The sequence below is a fragment of the Lissotriton helveticus genome, chromosome 3_1, assembly GCF_964261635.1.
Source record: "Lissotriton helveticus chromosome 3_1, aLisHel1.1, whole genome shotgun sequence".
Taxonomy (NCBI): Eukaryota; Metazoa; Chordata; class Amphibia; order Caudata; family Salamandridae; genus Lissotriton; species Lissotriton helveticus.
In genome coordinates, this window is record NC_136061.1 from 1,102,052,946 (window position 1) to 1,102,073,203 (window position 20,258).

The following is a 20,258-nucleotide window of genomic DNA, read 5'->3' on the forward strand; positions in this document are numbered from 1 at the left end:
TCTGCTTGTCCCTTCACCCTAGAGCTCAGGGTCTTGTTGTCCAGGCGGCTTTCGCCTTGCAGCCTACTTCCGCTCTGCCGTTGCTACCTCCCACTAGGTAGTCTCGGTGGCTGGAGACATGTGGTCGTCACATTTTTGCCTCCGCCAGTGCTGGCATCCGTGCCTTGAACACGTCTTGCGTGTTTGCACGTGCTTCCTTTGCCCTTTGGGACTTGGTTGAGCTCCTTCTTCCTTCTCTCCCAGAAGGGCCCCGAGCTGACTTGCATTGACTTCTTCTTGATGGCCGGGGAATGGCACAATTTTCCCTTCGCTTAGCCCTGGGCGCTACAGAATCTGTGGGTAGGACAATTGGCTGGTCGGTTGCTTTGCGCCACAATGAATGGCTGCGCGATAGTCGTTTTCCCGACAATGTTCGGGACGCTAAAAGGACAGGGTTTTTGAGTAAAGGGAAAAACGGGTGCTCAGCTACTGTTAACGCTAGGTTAATAAAAGATACAAATTATGGGTGTTGGTGCACATAGGTGAGAGGATAAGCCCTATAACCCCTCAATTGCGTGTGTTCAAGGAACAAACGGTACGTAACAAAAAGCAAGGTACCTATTGCACACAACAAGAGAGTAACAAAGTAAATAATATTCTCTTTCACTAATCCGTGTCACAGTGGACACGTGGGTCAAAAAATCATATATATATATATAGAGCTGTCAGAGAAACCACAATGTCTTTAGAAAATATCTTCTTTTAATGTCTTTTGCAGCCAGCCGACACGTGTTTCGTCGCATAGCAATGCGAATCCTCAGGGCTGGGAAAGAATACTATGGAACATTGTACATAGCAGATTTTTTAACCACAACATTGGTTGCATGTAGTGACTCGTGAGGGTGAGTTTTACTTAAAACCCCAACGTAAAGTGAATTCGTACTAAGTTCAGAAAATTAAAATTAGTTTTAGTGGAAACCAAGGAAGCGCACCTGTATGACAATACTGTGAGTGAAGAATGATGTGGCGGGAATGTGGTTCCCGTGGTGGGACATCATGACCATAATTATGTTGTTCCAAGGTGACCCTGACCCTGACGCCAGAGATTGGGTCCTATAGACATCAGTCAGGTAGGTCAAAAGCCCACAGAGGACTAGTGTGGTGGGTAGCCACTGAATATCTTGAGCGTACATCCTAAGTGAGTGACTATCCAACATGCTGATACTATTTGTGAACAAAAACACTTGAGGTGTATTAAATAAGATGCAGAACATACCTGTAAAGTTCAAGTGAAAGAAAGAAAGGTCTGTATACAGGAGATAAAGAAAAAGAAAACAGGAGAACAAACATCAGGATATGAATCCCAGGACAATGGGTAAAAAAGAAAAGGTCACCATTAAAGGAAAGTGGTAAAGACATGGAAGAATCCTAAAAGAGCTCACCGCTAAGCCGGTGATACTTCCGACCCGGCCGGGCTCTAGACCACTGTGACACGGATTAGTGAAAGAGAATATTATTTACTTTGTTACTCTCTTGTTGTGTGCAATAGGTACCTTGCTTTTTGTAATGTTCAGGACGCTCTTCGGGATCTGCCATTCGATGGTGTGGACCTTTTTAACTGTCATGCTGATTCAGCGGTCTCCCGCCACATGTCTGGTCACCCGTGATATTCTGACCCTTGCGGCCTGACTTTCTCGTCCTTGTGGCTTATCTTTTTTATATGTTGTATGACTTTGTTTTGCTTTTTCATGTGCATAGGCGGCGTTGCCTTGTTTGTTTTAGACCCTGGGTTCATGACGTAATACCCAGATGGTCTAGGCGACTAGTCCGCCATGGTTGACTTTGTTCAGTACACCTGGTCAGCTGGTTCTGCCTTCCTTTCAGTCCTCTGTCGGTGAGCTTGTTTCAAGAGGAGCCCCCTTTTCAGAGTTAAGACTTACCCTATGTGGGGTATTTGCTGGCTATTGTGTAGCTGCCTTCATACAAGGAAGGCTTGGTATGCTCCTGTGGAGTCTTACTCCCATAGGTTCTTCTTTGGATCAGTCTGTCCTCTCTTTCTGCTGTTATGTGACCCACAGGTTGGCGTTGCTCTATTGCACTTTCAGTTAGGGTTGGGGTGTACGGTTGTCCGTAGTACTTCGAAGCATCTGTAGAGGTTCCCTACTGAGAAGCTTCTGCCTTGCCTGCCTTTCCCAGGAGCTTTTTTCAGCTTTGCTGTGCTCTTCTTTGTCCATGTTGGCTGCTCTTCTTTTCGCCAGCCACTGTTGTTCTGGCACAGTTCTTCCGTGGCTGACGCCCTGCCATCGTATAGCGCCAGGGCAGGACCGCTGCGCGGCACACTTCTTCAGTGTTTGCACGTAGTATGGGTGCAGCCTGGTATGTTCGCTATCATGGGGTGCCTGCGTTCTTACTTCCACTTCTGCGGTGACTGGTTCTACCCTCCAGTCTTTGGGATGGGTAATGCTTTCTCGTACTTGAGCCCTGTCTGGACTGGTCTGTAGGCGTGGCGTTTTCGCCATGTACGTCTATGATGTACACTGCCTTGTGCCCTCATTTTCTGGGCACTTCCCAACCTGGAGTTTTCCCCATTTCTCTGCTGCTTTCCCCGCAGGTGTTTTTCACGCTTCTGCTTTGGGTTCCTGCTGTAACATTCTCAGGGCAAGTGCTCTCTTCAGGATACTCGCTTTCTTGGGATGTCTTGTCTGTACATCCCTAGGCCATTACGTTGGTCTGACTGTTTCCACTTTCGTGTCCTGCTCCATCTCCTCATCTGTCTGGCGTGGACCGTGGCTCCTCCCAGATGGGTGGCTGATGTCGCTTACGGATCTGGACCTTGTCCTGTCCAACTCTACGTCAACATGACTGTTGGTTCTTATGGCGTACCCTTGTCCTATTCTAGGCAACACACCCTTTTTAGATGTGTATCTTTCTTAATATATATCTGCTCTGTGCTCTTCCCACAGCGGGGTCGTGCAGGCAACGTTACTTGCTGGGGTGTCCGTGGTCTTCGCCCCAGTCTGCTCATGGTGCAAACTATTGTGTGTGTGTCCGGCTTGCCGGAAGCCTCTTTTTGCCGGTTGCCTACCTGGTGATGCATCCTTCACATCTGGGCTGCTCACACTACCCTACAGGGGGATTTCCCTATACTTGGTGTGGTTCTGGTGTCCACACTGTATGCTTATGTGTATTCCTGTATTCCACATGAATACCAGTCTTGCTGTGGTCCTGTTCTGAGTGCTTCTGCTTGTTGCCGTCCGCCCTCTCACATGTCATGTGAAGGAGCGACTGCGTACTGGATTGTCTTGTGTTTTTGGTAATGCCAGCACTTTTTGGCCATGGGTCGGAATCCTGCAAATGCTGCCCCACGTATCTTAGCTGGTGCAGGTTCAACAGTGCTTTTTTCCACTGTTGTGCATTCTCAACCGGTATGCGCTGACTTTGTCATACCGTTTTGTCCTCTCTCTGGGTCTTGCTTCTTGTCGACACATCGGATCCTCAGCTCAGTTCATCTTCTTTGTGAAGCCATAAGCTCTCACTTCCGCACCAGCATTTCTGGCTCTGTGCTTTCTCTCAACCCGATATACACACATGGGTTTTCGTGCTGTTCTTTGACTGCTTTTGGTGCCTTTGCCTCCCATTGTTTTCTGCTCTTTTCAGAGCTTCGGGGTCTGGTGTTGGCTGCGCTGGAATTGCTGTCCTCACTGTGTTTTGTCACTTTGTTGATGTGAGAAAGTGGCTCTATATATACTGGACCAAAGTAAGGTAGATTGTTTATAGAGACCACAAACCCCAGAGGTATAACCGAGGTTAAAGTCAGGGCTGACCTTACTCTCAAAACTGGTAGCTTGGTCGAGCAGTAAGGCAGTACCAGAGGACAGTGTAAAGCATTTGTTGTACACACTGTCAGCAAAAGGTTTCACACACTCAAGGACTGAACTCCAGGCCATTTGTTTTTATATCAAAAGATATAGTTGTTTTATTTTTAGAACCAACAGGTATCAAAATATACTTTTCTCAATTATGAGTGATCTTAGGTAATCACTTTGCAGAAAGGTAATAACTTTGTAAACACAATTGGTACAGTGGTTGCAGTAGGTAACACAATTCTAAACACAATTTAACATTGAGCTCAATGGGTTTTTCTACAAAAATGCAGTTGCTTACTTTGTAGATTACTTTTGTAATTTCAGGACTGGATCCTAGATTCAGTCCTGGGGTCTAAGCTGAAAACAGTTTAGTAAAAACGTTGCGGTTACTGAAATAATTTTTAAGGAATATAAAGGTATTTTAAAAGTTCACACTTAGAAACTTTTCAGTGAAAATCTAGCAATGTTATACAATGGGAGAAAATTCAGGTTACAGGTAAAGTACATTCTTGTTACTTTTTTAATCCAGTACTGGGCTCCTAGGTCCAGCACTGGGATCTCTACTTAAGACCGGTAAGTAATTACGTTTCAGTAGTTGGTACGATTTTTAAGGAATATTTCAAGTTTTCAAAAGTAAACAGAAAAAAATTCACAGAAAAGCAGACAATGGATTCCTATGGAGAAAATTCAGGTTACTAGTAAACCCAGTTAGGATTACTTTTGCGGTTCAGTACTGGGCTACAAGGTACAGTACTGGCTTCTCTCCTGATCACAGGTGAGTACTTCTGAATTCGGTATTCGGCTGATTTTATAGGAATATTTTAGAGTTTCAAAACTTCACACATATTTTTCGTGTCAAACCAGTCAATGTTATCCTATGGCAGGAAACTGAGTTATCGGTTTCCAGGTGAGTACTCGACTGGTGAAGTTAAGGTTCTGGGCATAGACTCGGGTTCCCCAGGGTCCGGTAGGTACAGTTGGTACACCCTCAGCGGCACAGGGGCAGCTGGGTGCAGAGGTAGTTAGGCCCAATGTTATCCAATGAGAGGCAGGGGACCTTCGGTTGGTGGCTGCTGGCTAGCAGGCCACGCGGCTGGAGGAGCTGGGCTCCTGGTCACTTGTTCAGGGCAAATGGGGAAGTAGGATAGGACACACGGTGTACGGCCAGAGGCCCTCTGGCGGCTGGCTGCAGGGTGCTTTTGAGCCGTCGGGTGCCCAATGTTATTCAATGGGAAAGGTAAAAAGGGAACAAAGGCTGCAGACTCTGGGACGTGGATTCTTCAGGTGCGACCACCACTTTGAGAGGTAAGTTGGGATCTTGGAGAAGAGGTATGTACCCCAAAGGAAGGTACAGGGAGCCGCAGGGCGCCGGGTACAGGGGTGTCTTTGGGCGTCGGGAAATCTTACCCTCAGCTGGTTGCGGTTGGTGGCGTCCCTGGTTCTGAGGCTGCAGGCGGCGTCTGGTTCGTCGAGGAGGGTCTTTGGGCACTGGACTTCGGGTCCCAGTCGCCGGGGGGACGTCCTTGTGGTCATGGATCACTCTGGCATGGGCCGGGCTCGGCGGGTGCAGAGTGGGTTGGGCTGTCTGGCTGGCTGGCACCAGGGGTATGGTTGTTGAAGCAGAGCCTCTGCTTATGGGAGTCCCAGTCTTTAAGAGGGTCAAGGCAGGCAGGTCCTCGGGTTGTCCCAAGGTTGCTGTCCGCAGGAGTCGCAGGGATTAAGCAGGAGCAGGTTCCAGGATCGACAGGCCGGTAGGGCTGGGGCCAGGTCAGTGGGTGTCGTCCTGTTGTTAGCAGCTGCTCGGCAGCTCTTCTTCTTCTTGATCTTCTTTATTCTTTTCTTATCGGGAGCTGAGGAAGGAAGGTTCAGGGAGCCCCTAAATACTGAATTTAGGGGCGTTACAGGTAGGGCAAGGATAGGGACCAATAGGTCCCTGTCCTGGAATAGGTACAACCCCATGTTTGCTCCTCTCCTTTGGGAGGGGGGCAGGAACCTAGCTGTGAATGGGCTCGGCTCCCCATCTTCAAGATGGCCGGAGCCCGGGGTCGTGCTTCACCTTGCCTCTCCCACGTGAGGGGTGGGGTTTGCACAGGCTGGCACACCCCCCTTCCTGACGTAGGGTTTCCCGCCAGTCTTCCCGACAGACTGGGGGTCAGAACTGGTGGGGTCCAGTTGCTGGGTTCAGCAAATGGTCTGGAGAAGCTCACAGAGGCGGCAGGCCTTTGAAGCTTCTCCCTGCCCATCCTGGGGGAGGAGACCTAGCACCTCGCGCAGGATGTGCATTGTTGCAGGCCCAGGAGAGTGGGGGGCTTTCCACTCAGGGGTCCAGGAACATGTCTGCTGTGTGGCAGCCTAGGCAGCCTCTCAATCCAGACATGGATTGTAGGTTAGGTTTCAGGGGGCATCTCTAAGCTGCCCTCTGGTGCATTTTACATTAAACCTCGCACTGGCATCAGTGCGGGTTTAATGTGCTGAGCAGTTTGATACCAAACTTCTCAGTCTTCAGTGAAGCCATCATGGTGCTGTGGAGTTCGTAATGACGACCTCCCAGCACCATATACTCTTAATAGCAGCACTGCACTTACAGTGCCCATGAATGGCCCTGAGTACTGTAGGGGCACAGGGTTCATGCACCTGTGCCCACACCACTGGCATAGGGCACCCAGCTAGAGGGGTGACTGATGTATCCCAGGGCAGTGGGGTTGTGGGCATGCCACACAGGGATGTGTGCCATGTCGACTCTGTTTAGGTCTGTACTTAGACACTCAACCTGCAAAGGCAGTGTGTGGGTGTCAGGGTACAGGGCCCCTAAGGGTGGCACAATAATTGCTGCGGCCCTTAGGGTCTTCTCTGGTCACCATGCCCTGGGTACCTAGGGTACCATTTACTCGGGCCTGACAGGTGGCCAGAGATTCCAATTGGGTTTTGTTTCAACACCGCTTTAGGGAAGGAACACAGGCCCTGGGCACCTGGTTGGCAGGAGCCCAGGGCACATTGTCAAAGCACATCAGCAGTTCAGCAAAAAGTGGGGGCATACCAATGCAAGAAAGATGGCACTTTCTCACAGTTGACGGCTAAGTACTCTCTGGAACTTGGTGGGGTTCAGTCGTAGACCCGCCTCCTCTATGGGTATGGCTTTGGTATCTATTCTAAGTTAAGGAATCTGCGGCTAGATGTCTCTATCAGATGAATGAGTTACCCCAGTATTGAACTTTCATAGATTCCCATGCTTTGTATCATTCCCCCGTCATCGGAATGGGAGCCTCGGTAAATAGAAAATACCATAGAAGTAGGTACAAAAGAGAAAAAATAGGCCTACATCTCATCTCATTTTGTAGCCTATCCCCCTCTTTTTGTAAAAGAGACCAAATAATTGCAACAACCAATCAGAGTAGCCTCACCCCATAGAACCCTCCTGAGAGAGCCTCAGAGCCTCAGATTTTCTACCACATGTTGTGCTAAGGGAGTGTCCACTGAGCTCTGCTCAGTTTTTCTCTTCAGATTGGATTTTTCTCTTTATTCTTCAACTCTACTATGTCTGATAAGGAAAAGAAGGCTTTATTTAAAGCCTGTGCAACCTGTTCAAAGAAAAGGCTGTACATAGAGGACAAGCATAAAGACTGTATATACTGTGTGTACCCTGATCATAAGGCCACAGATTGTAAGATCTGCAGGACTTTCTCCACTAAGACCTTGAGAGACAGGGAAGGACGTCTGTTAACCTTGCTACAGAAAATGAAGTCTCGTAAGGAGGTTCTGTCATCTGACAGTGAAGATTCTTCCTCAGCTGCGTCTTCCAGAAGATCTAGAAAGAGGGGTAGGTCTTCCCCTTTAACCTCAGCTGAACCTCCTGTTAAGGCCTCCCAAAAGACCTCTGATAGGTCTGAAAGGCCAAGTCCCCAAAAATCTCCTCACCGAGGTGTAAAGGAGAGTCTGGGACAAGTTGCTGAGGGGCAAACATCAAAGAAGGTACTTCAGAATCCTTCTGTTGCTTCTCCATCAGCTGAAAAGGAGAAGGTTTTCAAGAAACCAGCGTCTGTCTCTCAGGAAGGGAAATCAGACAGAAAAAAACATCCGTCGACCATGAAGTCTTCAGGGACGACGACGACATCTAAGGTACATCTGGTTTCAGTCACAGCTCCGTCGACGGTAGCTTCGTCGACGGTGGCTGCAGTGTTATCTCCGTCGACGCTTCAAGTTCCTTCGTCGTCGACGATGATGATGACATCTTCGACGACGATGATGATGACATCTTCGACGACAATGACGCCGACGATAGTGTAGACGGCCACGACATCGACGAGGACGGCCACGACGACGACCGCTGCTATGATACTGACGACGAGCTCATCGACGGTACCGTCGACTATCTGCCCATCGCTGACGACAGTCTTTTCCTCGTCGACGGTCCCGTCGACGACGATTCAAAAAGTCCGGATTTCGATAAGGCATCAGATCACTCCTGAGATGACTTCTCCACGTAGAGTGACACCCTTGCCACCAACTTTGCTCTTGGATGAAGAGCTTTCAGAGGAGGAAGATGGTTCTTAAGGGGATGCTTACAGCCCATGCCAACTGCAGGTGAAGTACCAGGACTCAGATTCTGACGATTACTATACTGAGGAAAGGCATTATGAACGACAAGAAAGACCTCAACATCAGTCTCATCGGGATATGGTGGCTATGCCTTCCTCTCTTATTACCGATTTGCAAATGATGTTACAGGACTACAAGCAACGGTTCCCATCTCCTGCTACTGAGCAACAAACACAGTCACCTCCTCCATCTATTCCTGCCACTTCTTCAACTACAGTGGTTCCTCAGGTGTCTCAACCTCCGGTTTTGGAGCCTAGAGATAGTTGCCAGGAGATTATTGCTGTTCAGGATGATGATGATTCATCTGACGAGGATCAAAATATTCATCAAGTACCGGATCCTGATAACGAGTGGGACGACTATATCATTCCAGATCCGGCCTCACCATCACCGGATCCTGTTGACTCTCCTCCAGCTGACATCGGAGTTTTCCATAACCTTATGGAGACAGCGTCCAAGAGGTTTGGCCTTCCAGTTACGACCGTAGAGTCAGACTGTTTCCTTTATGATTTCAAGGAACCTTACAGGAAGTCCATCCGTTCAATCCCAATCGTGGAACATGTATGGTCTGAGGGTACTAAGGTGATGCAGAATCCGGCTACGGTCATTCCTGTTCTTCCGTGGTTGGAGAAGAAATATAAAGCACCAGAGAACAGTCTTGCTTGCCTGACAGGTCAACCAAAGCCGGACTCTGTTATTTCCCAGGCAGCTCAAAGAAAATCTAAGAATCCATCAGCGCCCCTTACAACTCCACCAGATAAGGAAGGTAGATACCTGGACAATGTGGGCAAGCGATTCTCATCAATGTCTAGCCTTCTAGTTCGAGCTGCGAATGCTCTTGCACTCTTGGGTAGATATGATCGCCAGATGTGGTGCAATTTATCCCCGTTTGTGGATCATCTTCCAGATGGAGCCACGGTAGAGGCTAAAAAGATCCTTGAGGAAGGAGAACGTTCTTCGGAAGTGATAGATTGTGCTATGGATATAGCTACCACCGCCTTTCGAGCCTTGGCAGGGTCAGCAGTTTTAAACTTGGCTGCTATGGCCTTTTCCATCATTTTACTGTAATTTCCATTGAAATGAATGGGCACTCCATGACGAGTTACCCTTGTCATTAGCATCCAAGTGGTTAAGACGTCAGGGTTGGCTTTGGGCTACCTGGTTTCGCCAAGAAGTTCAAAATAAGATCCTGGACTTACCTTATGATGGAGATATGCTTTTTGGAAAGCATATATACGATGCCCTTCTAAACATCAAAAAGGACACGGACACGGCAAGGTCCTTGGGGACATTGCAATACCGCAAGGTTCCTTTCAGGCGTGCTAAAGGGAGAGGTTTTTCATCGTACAGAGGTGGTGATCAACAACTCTACTCCTCTTATTCTCAATCCTCCCAGTCTTACAAGCCTCAATACTCTCAACGCCAAGGTCAATCGGCGTCTTTCTCTCGTCAACCACCAAGAGGGCGACAGGGTCGTCGGGGAAGAGATACTTCTAAGCGGCAATAGCGGCTTCCAGGCTCTGCCTACTGTTCCTCCCCCTCTAATATCAGTGGGGGGCAGGATATCAAATTTCCTTTACAATTGGCAGATCATTACATCCGATCGGTGGGTCCTCAACATCATACAATTTTGCCACACACTAGAGTTTCAAGATTTTTCACCATCCAGAGCCCCTCGCGCCACAGAATCAAAACATCTGAATCTTCTACGTCTCGAAGCTCAGCAACTACTTATCAAAGGAGCGGTAGAAAAGGTTCCTCAGCCCCAACAAGGAAAAGGTTTCTATTCCAGGTTTTTCCTGGTTCGCAAGACAGAAGAAAAGTGGCGCCCAATTCTAGACCTGAGGGAGCTCAACACCTATCTCATAAAACTCTCATTTCGGATGGTTTCTCTCCAGGATATATTGCGTCTCCTGAATCCTGGCGATTATATGTCAACTCTAGATCTCGAGGACGCATACTTTCATGTTCTCATTCATCCGACATACAGGAGGTATCTTCGCTTCACAGTAGCCAAGAGCCACTATCAATTCAAGGTCCTGCCTTTCGGACTTCGATCCGCTCCGCGGATATTTACAAAAGTACTGGCCCCAGTAGCAGCATTCCTCAGAAGGCAGTCTCTGCAGGTGTTTCCCTACCTGGCCGATTGGCTGATAAAGGCCCCATCTTCTCAAGCAGCCACAAGGGCAGTCGAAGATTGTATTCAACTCTTCAATCTCTTGGGTCTAGGTCTCAACAAAAGCAAGTCTGTCCTTCTTCGATCCAAATCGGCAAGGTTTCTGGGTGCCATCCTGGATACGACAATGTGCAAAGCTTTCCCTTCAGGAGAGAGACAGAACAGACTGATTCTTTCTGCCAACGGATTGCAAAAGAAACAAACTCTTTCAGTCCGTCAATACAAATCCCTTCTAGGATCGATGTCATCTTGCATTGCCTTACTTCTGCACTGCAGGCTTCACATGAGCCCCCTGCAAGAACAACTAGACTTGCAATGGCGTCAGGCAGAGGGATCGTTCGACAACAGGATAAAGATCACTCCTATCATGAGGAAGGCGATCAGGTGGTGGACTACAAAAGAAAATATTGCGGAAAGGTCTCTTTCACGATTCCTCCTTCTCCGTTAGTTCTGACCACAGACGCCTCTCTAGAGGGCTGGGAGGACCTGCAAGTAAGCGACCATTGGTCTCAAGAGTTACGCACCTCCCATATAAACCATCTGGAACTACGGGCGATTCGGCTGGCTTTGCAGGCGTTTCTTCCAAAAGTTCGGAATTGCACAGTCATGGGCAGTACGGACAATACTACGGCCATGCATTACGTGAACAAGCAAGGCGGAACGAGATCCAAACTCCTTTCAAAAGAAGCTCAGAAGATCTGGGAATGGGATATTCGTCATCAGATCTTTCTCTCAGCAGAACATCTTCCGGGTTCCCTCAATACGGAAGCGGATTCTTTAAACCGCCTAAGGTCGGTCTCTCACGAATGGGAACTGGATCAGAGAACTCTCGAAGGAATATTCTCTTGTTGGGGCACTCCTCTTATAGACCTGTTCGCGACCCCATAAAACAAGAAATGCCAATTCTACGCAAGTAGATTTCACCATCAAGGATCGTTGGGGAATGCTCTTTTGATAGCCTGGTCAGGCGCATTTGTTTACGCCTTTCCTCCAATTCCCCTGATTCCAAGAATACTGAGGAAGCTCAAGACGGAGCCCTGCACAATGATTTTAATAGCTCCAGCTTGGCCCCGCCAATTTTGGTTCACAGAGCTCCTCCTTCTGTCTCAGGATCAACAAATTCACCTGCGTCCCATTCCAACCCTGTTGACGATGTCCCAGAGCCAAGTAATGCATCCGGACCGAGTTCCCTGCAATAGACAGCTTGGCTCCTGAGCACCGAGAGTTCAGATCTTGAGATATCCCTCTGGATTGCAAAGAAATTTTAGCTCAGGCTCGAGCCCCAAGTACGAACAAAACCTATCGAGCAAAATGGAAGCGTTTTTGTGCATGGTGCAACAAAGAAAATCTTCATCCATTCACTTCAGCTCCTCATAAGATCTTACCGTACATTTTGTCTTTGGCCAAGGCAGGTCTCCAACACTCTTCCATCAAAGTGCATCTGGCAGCGATCTCACGGTTCAGACGAACAGCCTCTGGCCCTTCTCTCTGGTCCGCGAGAGTGATCAAACAGTTCCTGAAAGGTCTATTCAGGGCTTTCGTTCCGGTTAAGCCTCCTCCTCCATTATGGCAACTCAACCTGGTCCTCGCACATCTCATGAGGGCTCCTTTTGAACCTATTCATAAAGCGGAGATGACATTTTTGTCATGGAAGGTGGCTTTTCTTCTAGCGATAACATCATCCAGGAGGGTTGGAGAACTTCAAGCTTTCACGATTGTTGAACCTTTCTTACAGTTCAAGAATGACTCTTTGATTTTGAGAACAAATCCGAAATTTATTCCAAAAGTCCCTTCGGATTTTCATTTGAATGAACCTGTTTTTCCAAAGTCTTTTTTTCCTCGAACTTCGACTCTGGCGGAAAGATCTCTACACACTTTGGATGTCCAAAGATGCCTGACATTTTATCTCTAAGGCACAAGGGATTTCAGGAAGACTTCTCAACTTTTTGTCGCTTTTAGCGCTCCAAGAAAAGGATTGCCCCTGTCAAAGCAGGGGATATCACGTTGGATTGCCAGCACGATTCTTTTCTGTCATCAAGCGGCAGGGAAGCCGCTGAGGGGATGGATCAAAGCTCATTCTACGAGATCAGTGTCATCATCTACGGCTCTGTTCGCTGGTGTCCCTATCAAGGACATTTGTAGGGCAGCTACATGGAGCAGTGCCCATTCATTCACGAAACACTACTGTTTGGACTCTTCCACAAGGGGTGAGACAGCAGTCAGACAAGCAGTCCTGAGGAATCTATTCCAGTGAGCGGTGAGCTTTCCCTTCTATCCCGCCTTCCTTTATTGCGCATTTTGTATCTGATAATATTGCTTATCTATTGTTACAAAGTATTTTGGCTATCTATGATAATGCTTTTACTTTAATGTGCTGTTATGCATGTAACAAAATGTGCATTTGTTGCTTACTGCTAGCTACTCTGATACAAAGCATGGGAATCTATGAAAGTCCAATACTGGGGCAAGACAACAAGTTACTTACCTGTAACTTTGGTTCCCCCGTATTGGTACTTTCATAGATTCCCATGCGCCCACACGCCTCCCCTGGGAAAGCTCAGCCTTCAGCAGATGTGATTACTATTACACAACGGCTATGAAAATCTGAGGCTCTGAGGCTTTCTCAGGAGGGTTCTATGGGGTGAGGCTACTCTGATTGGTTGTTGCAATTAGTTGGTCTCTTTTACAAAAAGAGGGGGATAGGCTACAAAATGAGATTAGGCCTAGGTCTATTTTTTCTCTTTTGTACCTACTGCTATGGTATTTTCTATTTACCGAGGCTCCCATTCTGACGACGGGGGAATCATACAAAGCATGGGAATCTATGAAAGTACCAATACTGGGGAACCAAAGTTACAGGTAAGTAACTTGTTTTCTTACTTACCTTCGGTAACAATGTATCTGGGAGAGACACAGTCTAGCCTCAGATTCCTTAACGCTCACCCATCCTTCCCCGTTCTACGAGGACCTTTTCAGGTTGGGTTTTCTGCAGTCGTCTCCGTTCGGGTTGCTTTGTCTTTCTGCGGGGTGACATCTTTCTCTTCACTCCTCCATGGGATGCTTCATTCTGTTTTGCTTGCACTACTACACCCATTCTCGTGATTGGGCGGTATGCGCATGTGTCCTTTTACATCCCTATGCTTGGGTTGTCCAGTGGGGGGTCTACTGATGTTCTCCCACCCTCCCCCCCTTCTCAATCGCCTTGGGGTCTCTTACCTCTCCAGCAATCCATTGGTCAAATGTCTATTGTCTCTGCCTGAGTCTATAGGTCTCTTACAGGAGATACGACATCCCTTTTTGGTGCCGACTTGTGGTGGATTGTCATTGCTCTTGTGTTCCGGACGTGTTGCCCTTCACAGTTATTATTCTGTTTGCAGACTTTCTGTTGTCCACCATGATGTTTTTTCACATCATCTTCTGCCTCCTGGGAGGGTTGGGCCTTCGCTTTTGCGGGGTTGCTTCTCAGAGCGGTGCTCTGCTCTTTCCCTTCACTATTTTTCAGTATACAGTGCCTGGCACTGTCCTTTATGGTGCTGTTGTTCACCATGATTTTAATTTTTCATCTTTTTCGCACACTGGTCCAATACTCTCACAGTTTTTGGTGGTGGCTCCGCGTTGAGATGCAGTAAAGTTTCTCCGACGAAAACTGACTTCAGCGCGCCGGGAGAGGCTTATATGGACGACGTCACGGCGGAGCTGTGCAGCACCGCCCCCCTGGTGGGCAGAGGTGCTGCTGCGGAAAGTTTTCCAGAACCAGTCGGACGCCTGGGGATGTTCCAAATTAAGGAATATGCGGCTAGACTGTGTCTCTACCATATACATCGTTACCGAAGGTAAGTAACTCGTTCTTTTGTGCTTCTCCAGTTGAATTACCATTTGTTACACAGCTCGTCGGGTTTTAATGCAGTTGAAACTATGATGCTTTGTGTGCTCTTATACGTTCATTCAAAATGCTTGTAGTATAATGAGCGGGCTCCATATGTAACCAGTCCATTTGCCAAGGGTACTGTTACTAGATCTGCAAAGCTGCATTTATAGTTGCTAGCCATTTGTTCTATGGGTGCTTAACAATATTTTATCTGTTACAGGCTGAGAACCATCCATGCCTTGAAAACAGGAAAGAAAGATACATCTGTGGGAGATGATCTAGGAGAAGGACACCATCTACTGGGTACACCTTCGCCTGGCCTCAAGCAAGGTCGGAAAGCAGGAGATAGTGATTATGATGACGATGATGACGACGATGATGATAGTGAGGATCCAGCAGATGAAGAAGATGACGATGAGGAAGATAAAGATGAGAAAAGGGGAAAAAGAGTAGACACATGTGAAGACGAGGTAAACCGGATGTATGAATTTGTGTGTATCAACAGAATCAAGTATTAACATAAAATTAGACAGTAAGATTCTTTTTTATCTAAAACCTCATCCTAACTACCATTCTTTAAGCTTTATTGCAATGCTGTTACTCAAATATATATATGTGTGTATATATATATATATATATATATATATATATATATGTGTGTGTGTGTATGTATACACTCAAGAAAGAACGAACCCAGCCGGGCTCCTGTCCGCAGCCCAGCAGCTCGAATTCACCACAGCACAAACGAAATCCAGACGTGTTTTCTTCAAAGTTGAGGTATTTTATTCAATTACAACACCATTAGTGCAAACAAAGAGGACGTTCAACGCGTTTCGGCGGATGCCTTCAACTGAACTATATCTATATATTGACCAAGGATACCATGTTCTCAGAAACGCGTCTGACGAGGCTGCAATAAATTAACACAAAAATGTGTACACACTATCTAGAACTCAAACACTCGGCTGACTCGGTGAGATGGTTAGTTCTTGAAGCAAACCCCAAAACATCTAAAACAGAACATTTTCATCAAAGAGCAAAGATGGATACACTGTTTATCTACAGATAGCACAGGCCTTAACGAAGAGATAGCGTGGCGTGCGATTTAGTCCTGACATAGTAATGTCATGCACTTCTTGTACTCTATCATTCATGCCCCTGGACACCTGAGCAAAACATGACACACCCTACACCTGAGCAAAACAGGACTGACATATCTCTACAGAGATATTCATGAAAAGCATGGGACAAGGCGACAAATACATCACGTCCAGGTACACCCATACACAACGCTCATTGACACTGCACATAACCGATTGAAATAGAACCGTTAAGACCCGTGAGGCGTTGGTATACTCCAACCCCCGGTTCCAAATACAAACTTAGACAGGAGGCCCAAGCCCCAGGGTATTTGATTTGGCTGACAATGAGTCCTTGACCTTTTATAACATCAACATAACCAAGCTAAACATTGGATACAGTCACGTTAGATATCTCCCCTCAGGGTGTCAGTATCACGATTCTGAACCTCTCTCTGTTCATATTGAGGCATTCATTACAATATCATCTGGGGTAGGGACATTCACCTTCGGCAAAATTATAACATCACACCACGAGGATTGTATTATTCATAGACAGTTACCTTCGTGACTCGTACCCGAGGGATATCAATAATGTGGCCAGTGACCAGAGTATATATTAGATATTAATATTTCGGAAGGAAATTGTAAACCCCAATACTTAATTCAATCGGTCATAATAGCACCCCCGCACCATACTAAAATTCACTGTTTGAGGGTGGCTGAGGTGCATACTCTAGACTTACCCCGTCATTATTTGATAAGGTTTGGGCCGGACTAAGGACAGAAAACATTGCTCTGTCATGACTGCTCCAGTGACTACAACTAACCATGTGACCTGCCAATTAGACACTCCCCTGGTCACATGACACAGATGCTTGCTGAAAATCATGGACGCCCTTCCAGCCAGCACCTCCCGGACTCGGCGCGTGGGTAGGTCGTACGGCAACGCACACGGCAGGAATAATGTGAGTAACAATATATTGATGCTCTTGGGGTGAATTCCTTACACTACGCGAAGGAATCTCCAAACATGATGGGTCTTTGTGTATAGTTTAACCTTGTTTAAACAAGCTTACCCGGACTTAGCGTGGGCAGCGAAAAGTGACGCATTGAGCCGTTCGAGCTGCACTATTTCCCTAAATAGTTAACATGCACGAATATGCTTCAATACCACAACGGGGTTCAAATATCTGTAATAGTGTGGGCCATTTAAATATAATTAAAACCGATGGCCTCTTTAACTGACTCCGGCTGGGCTTATCATGATGCATGCCCCGGGCAGGACGCGGCGATCTTCAAAACATTACGCTGCTTCTACAGAACTCACGCCTGCCATGCGCGGGCTAGATACACAAGATAGATGATGTGAATTGATGATATATGAAGGCACCAGGAGCTTTATTAATCTTTTCTAATTACTACGGCACCAATTCACTGGTTACATGATTAATAGATTGATAACAACATGCAGTACGGTTTCAGAACCCATGACCATGATACCTTACATTGCCTAAGTCACCGTGACGTAGCGCTTGTTATAAGATTAAACGCTGGAGATATAGAACGGACATTTGTATTTAAATAGGCGCTTAGACTCGTTGGACAGACACACAATGGGTCAAGAGAGACCTCTTACCTTTTCAAAAGGGGACATAGCATGAGGGCTCAATGCTTACTATTGAATAGTTAAATGCTTAAATAAAAACAGCACCATACCATTACACTTTCTACAGCCAGTCCTATGGGAGAAAATTTTACACTTACATGGTACTTTCCATTGAACACGACTCCAACTAGCTATTGCATAAAAACTGAACCGCATTGTGGAGAGATGCAGATTCTACATACGTCACCACAGGTATTACCTTCTTAAGACAATTACATTTGTAGACATGTCTTTCAATAAGGAATGTAAATAAATGTAAGAGAGCATCATAACCCCACCGTCTTTCTAATGATCCTTACCATCCCTCCATACATAGCCTTAATTATATGGAAACCAAAGCCTGATGTGATGACCGCCGGGTACTGTTGATGCCTAGGAATTAGACATATTAGGTGAGTCATTTGTTTCACAACCACCATTAAGTTGTCTGCTGGGTTATCCACAGGGGCACTGAGGATAATTTTATCCATTTTAATTTGTTCAAAATGCTATTTGCACACTTAACAGCGTGTTCCGAATGATGTTCGAAGTCACTACTATCATTGTTTTTAAACCAACACCTGTTTTGTATGCCTTTGTGTCTCATAGGTAGATCCAGCTCATCACAGGTACATTGATCCATTAAGCACCTTCTTTTTGTGACACATTGATTAGCCCACTGGATATAGTTCCTTTAGTGTAGACAGTTTCCGCAATTTTTGTATGGTCCTGAAGAATCGCGAGTTATTGAACACAAGCGCGAGAAACACGTTGACCGTTAATTACACACACTAACTGACGCATAAGTAGGAAACATTATATTCCATTAAGTGCCGGTTATCTTCTTTTTAACTAGGGCAGGAGACCCCCAGAATAAACCTTCTCTCCGGTACTCCCAGCCTTAATTTAAACTCACTATCACATCTACACACCTCTGGCCCCACACCCGCGCTTCACAAAACGGCTGTTGGATAAAAGATCTCCGGTAAAGTGCCCCTCTTTGAGGTGAGCTCGTTGGGTATTGCACCGCCGACCCAACGTGGAGCAGCCTAGATGATGAAGCATGACACCTGAAAGGGTGTGTGATGGCATTACATCCAACAAATGGATGCCCAACTGTAGATCTCAGTGAGACCCAGTGGCATCCAGATAAAGTGTGACTTGTACATCTTTCCTCTTAGGAACGGCACAGCACTCCTTGTTTTGATGCAATAAATTAAGACCTGCCAAACCATGAAAACTGGTGTCCGTTTCCCTTTCTCTGACGCATTACCGGCTGGAGTGCAAGAGGGATCTTTGAGAGGAGCATTTTTCCATTTTTGTGCAGGAAGTTCAGGAGGCTATTTTGGAGAAAGAAGCTGTAGAGAGAGACCCGGCCTCTGAGATCAGAACTGGGTGTTAATACCGACATTTCGTAGTACCAAAAATGAACAGAGGTCTTCGTCCTATTTTATTTATCTGACCTCGTAATTTCTTCCTGCAGATGCTCACTCTGGACTTGGTTCTGTTTGCCCTTTATCCAGGAGACTGGATGGTAATGTTGGAACTGAAGGCTCTCAATTTTGTGTTCCCTGTACTGCTAGAGCACAGATGCTGCCTTCGGCTCAAGGTCACCCACAAGCATTTTCAATTTTCTGTGCTCGCATTTGGCCTCACCAGTGCCCTACAGATGTTCACGAAGGTGATGACTTTGATCACAACACAATTCTGGAGTACGGAGATACCAGCCTTCTGCTACCTTGATGACTGGCTGTTTAAGGCAGGCTCATCACAGTCAGTAGTGAACCTCCTTACATTGTTTGGGTTCATGATCAATGTGCCGAAGTCTGACCTAACTCATTCGTAGAGACTTCCTTTCATCTGCGACATCCTGGATATAGTGAGTTTCTAGGCCTTCCTTTTAGATGAATGATTCCAGGGGACATTCAGTCCATGATCCCGATGTTTAAGATTGTTTGTGCGTGTTAGTGAGGGTGGGTCCAAGACTTCGTGACCGATTGGTCTCCTTTACTTTGCTTCTCACCCATGCCAGATGACATGGACTCTGCAGTGGGATCTGAAGTCTCATTGGGCCTAACACCAAGAGAACTTGGCGGATTCGATCCAGATTTCGGAGAAGACCACAACTTATCTGCAGTGGTGGCTGCTTAAACCCAGTTGGACCAGCAGCAGACCCCTTTCCCTACCCCACCCTGAGATGACCGATCCATTGCTGCAGGGTTGATGAGGTCATCTGGGGGAGTTGGAGATCAGAAGACTCTCTTCTTGGCAGCAACCCATCTCCACTTTAGCCAGTTAACGTTGCGGGCCATTTGCTTGGTGTTGAAAGCCTCTCTGCCGTCCAGCAAGGAGAGGCTTGTTCAGGTCCTCATGGACAACACCACTGCCATGTGGTATTACAACAACCAGAGAAGGGTGGGGTCCTGGGCCCGTGCTAGGAGGCATTGGGTGTTTAGAAGTGGCTGAATAGCTAGGACATTTCCCTGATTGTGAAGCACTTGACAGGATCCTTAAAAGCCAGGGCAGACAAGCTCAGCCTGTGATGCCTATCAACTCACGAATGGTAGTTCTACCCAGAGGTGGCAATGGGGGAGTTTCAACAGTGTTGAGAACTCTGGCTTGATCTCTTTGCCACTTCGGAGAACTCCGTGTGAGAAGTTTTGCATGCTGGATCTCCCCAGAATGATGTTACTCATCATAGTGGCTCTGGATTGGTCAAGTAGTGCATGGTATCTGGAATGTCTGGGCATAAACATCTGCACTCCGACTAGGCGGCTGTTTCTGGAAGATCTTATGTCACAGCTGTAGTTTAGGGTTTTGCACCCGTAATATGGACCCATTGCATGCCAAACTGTTGGATGACCGATCGTCTGTTTAGTCTTTTGTCCAGCAAGGACTTGCAGTGAGCATAGTTACATGTTATCAGTCGGCCTTTTTGCATTTTCTGAACCAACTGTCCTTTCTAACATCACATGTTCTCAAAGGTTTATCAGAACATTGGATTGTTGGGATTCAGTTGAAAACAAATGGAGTGCTCCAGGCTTGT

The 20,258-nt window shown here is 46.8% G+C and overlaps 1 protein-coding gene across 15 annotated transcripts in view; it reads left to right on the plus strand.

The window, feature by feature from the left end:
* Positions 1 to 20,258, plus strand: part of BAZ2B (bromodomain adjacent to zinc finger domain 2B) — a 1,221,971-nt gene that overhangs the window by 774,314 nt on the left and 427,399 nt on the right. For all 15 annotated transcript variants that reach the window (XM_078681689.1, XM_078681691.1, XM_078681692.1 and 12 more), the window contains one exon: positions 14,706 to 14,955. In XM_078681689.1, the coding sequence (XP_078537815.1) occupies positions 14,706 to 14,955 (250 nt within the window). The remainder of the gene's footprint in view (positions 1 to 14,705; positions 14,956 to 20,258) is intronic.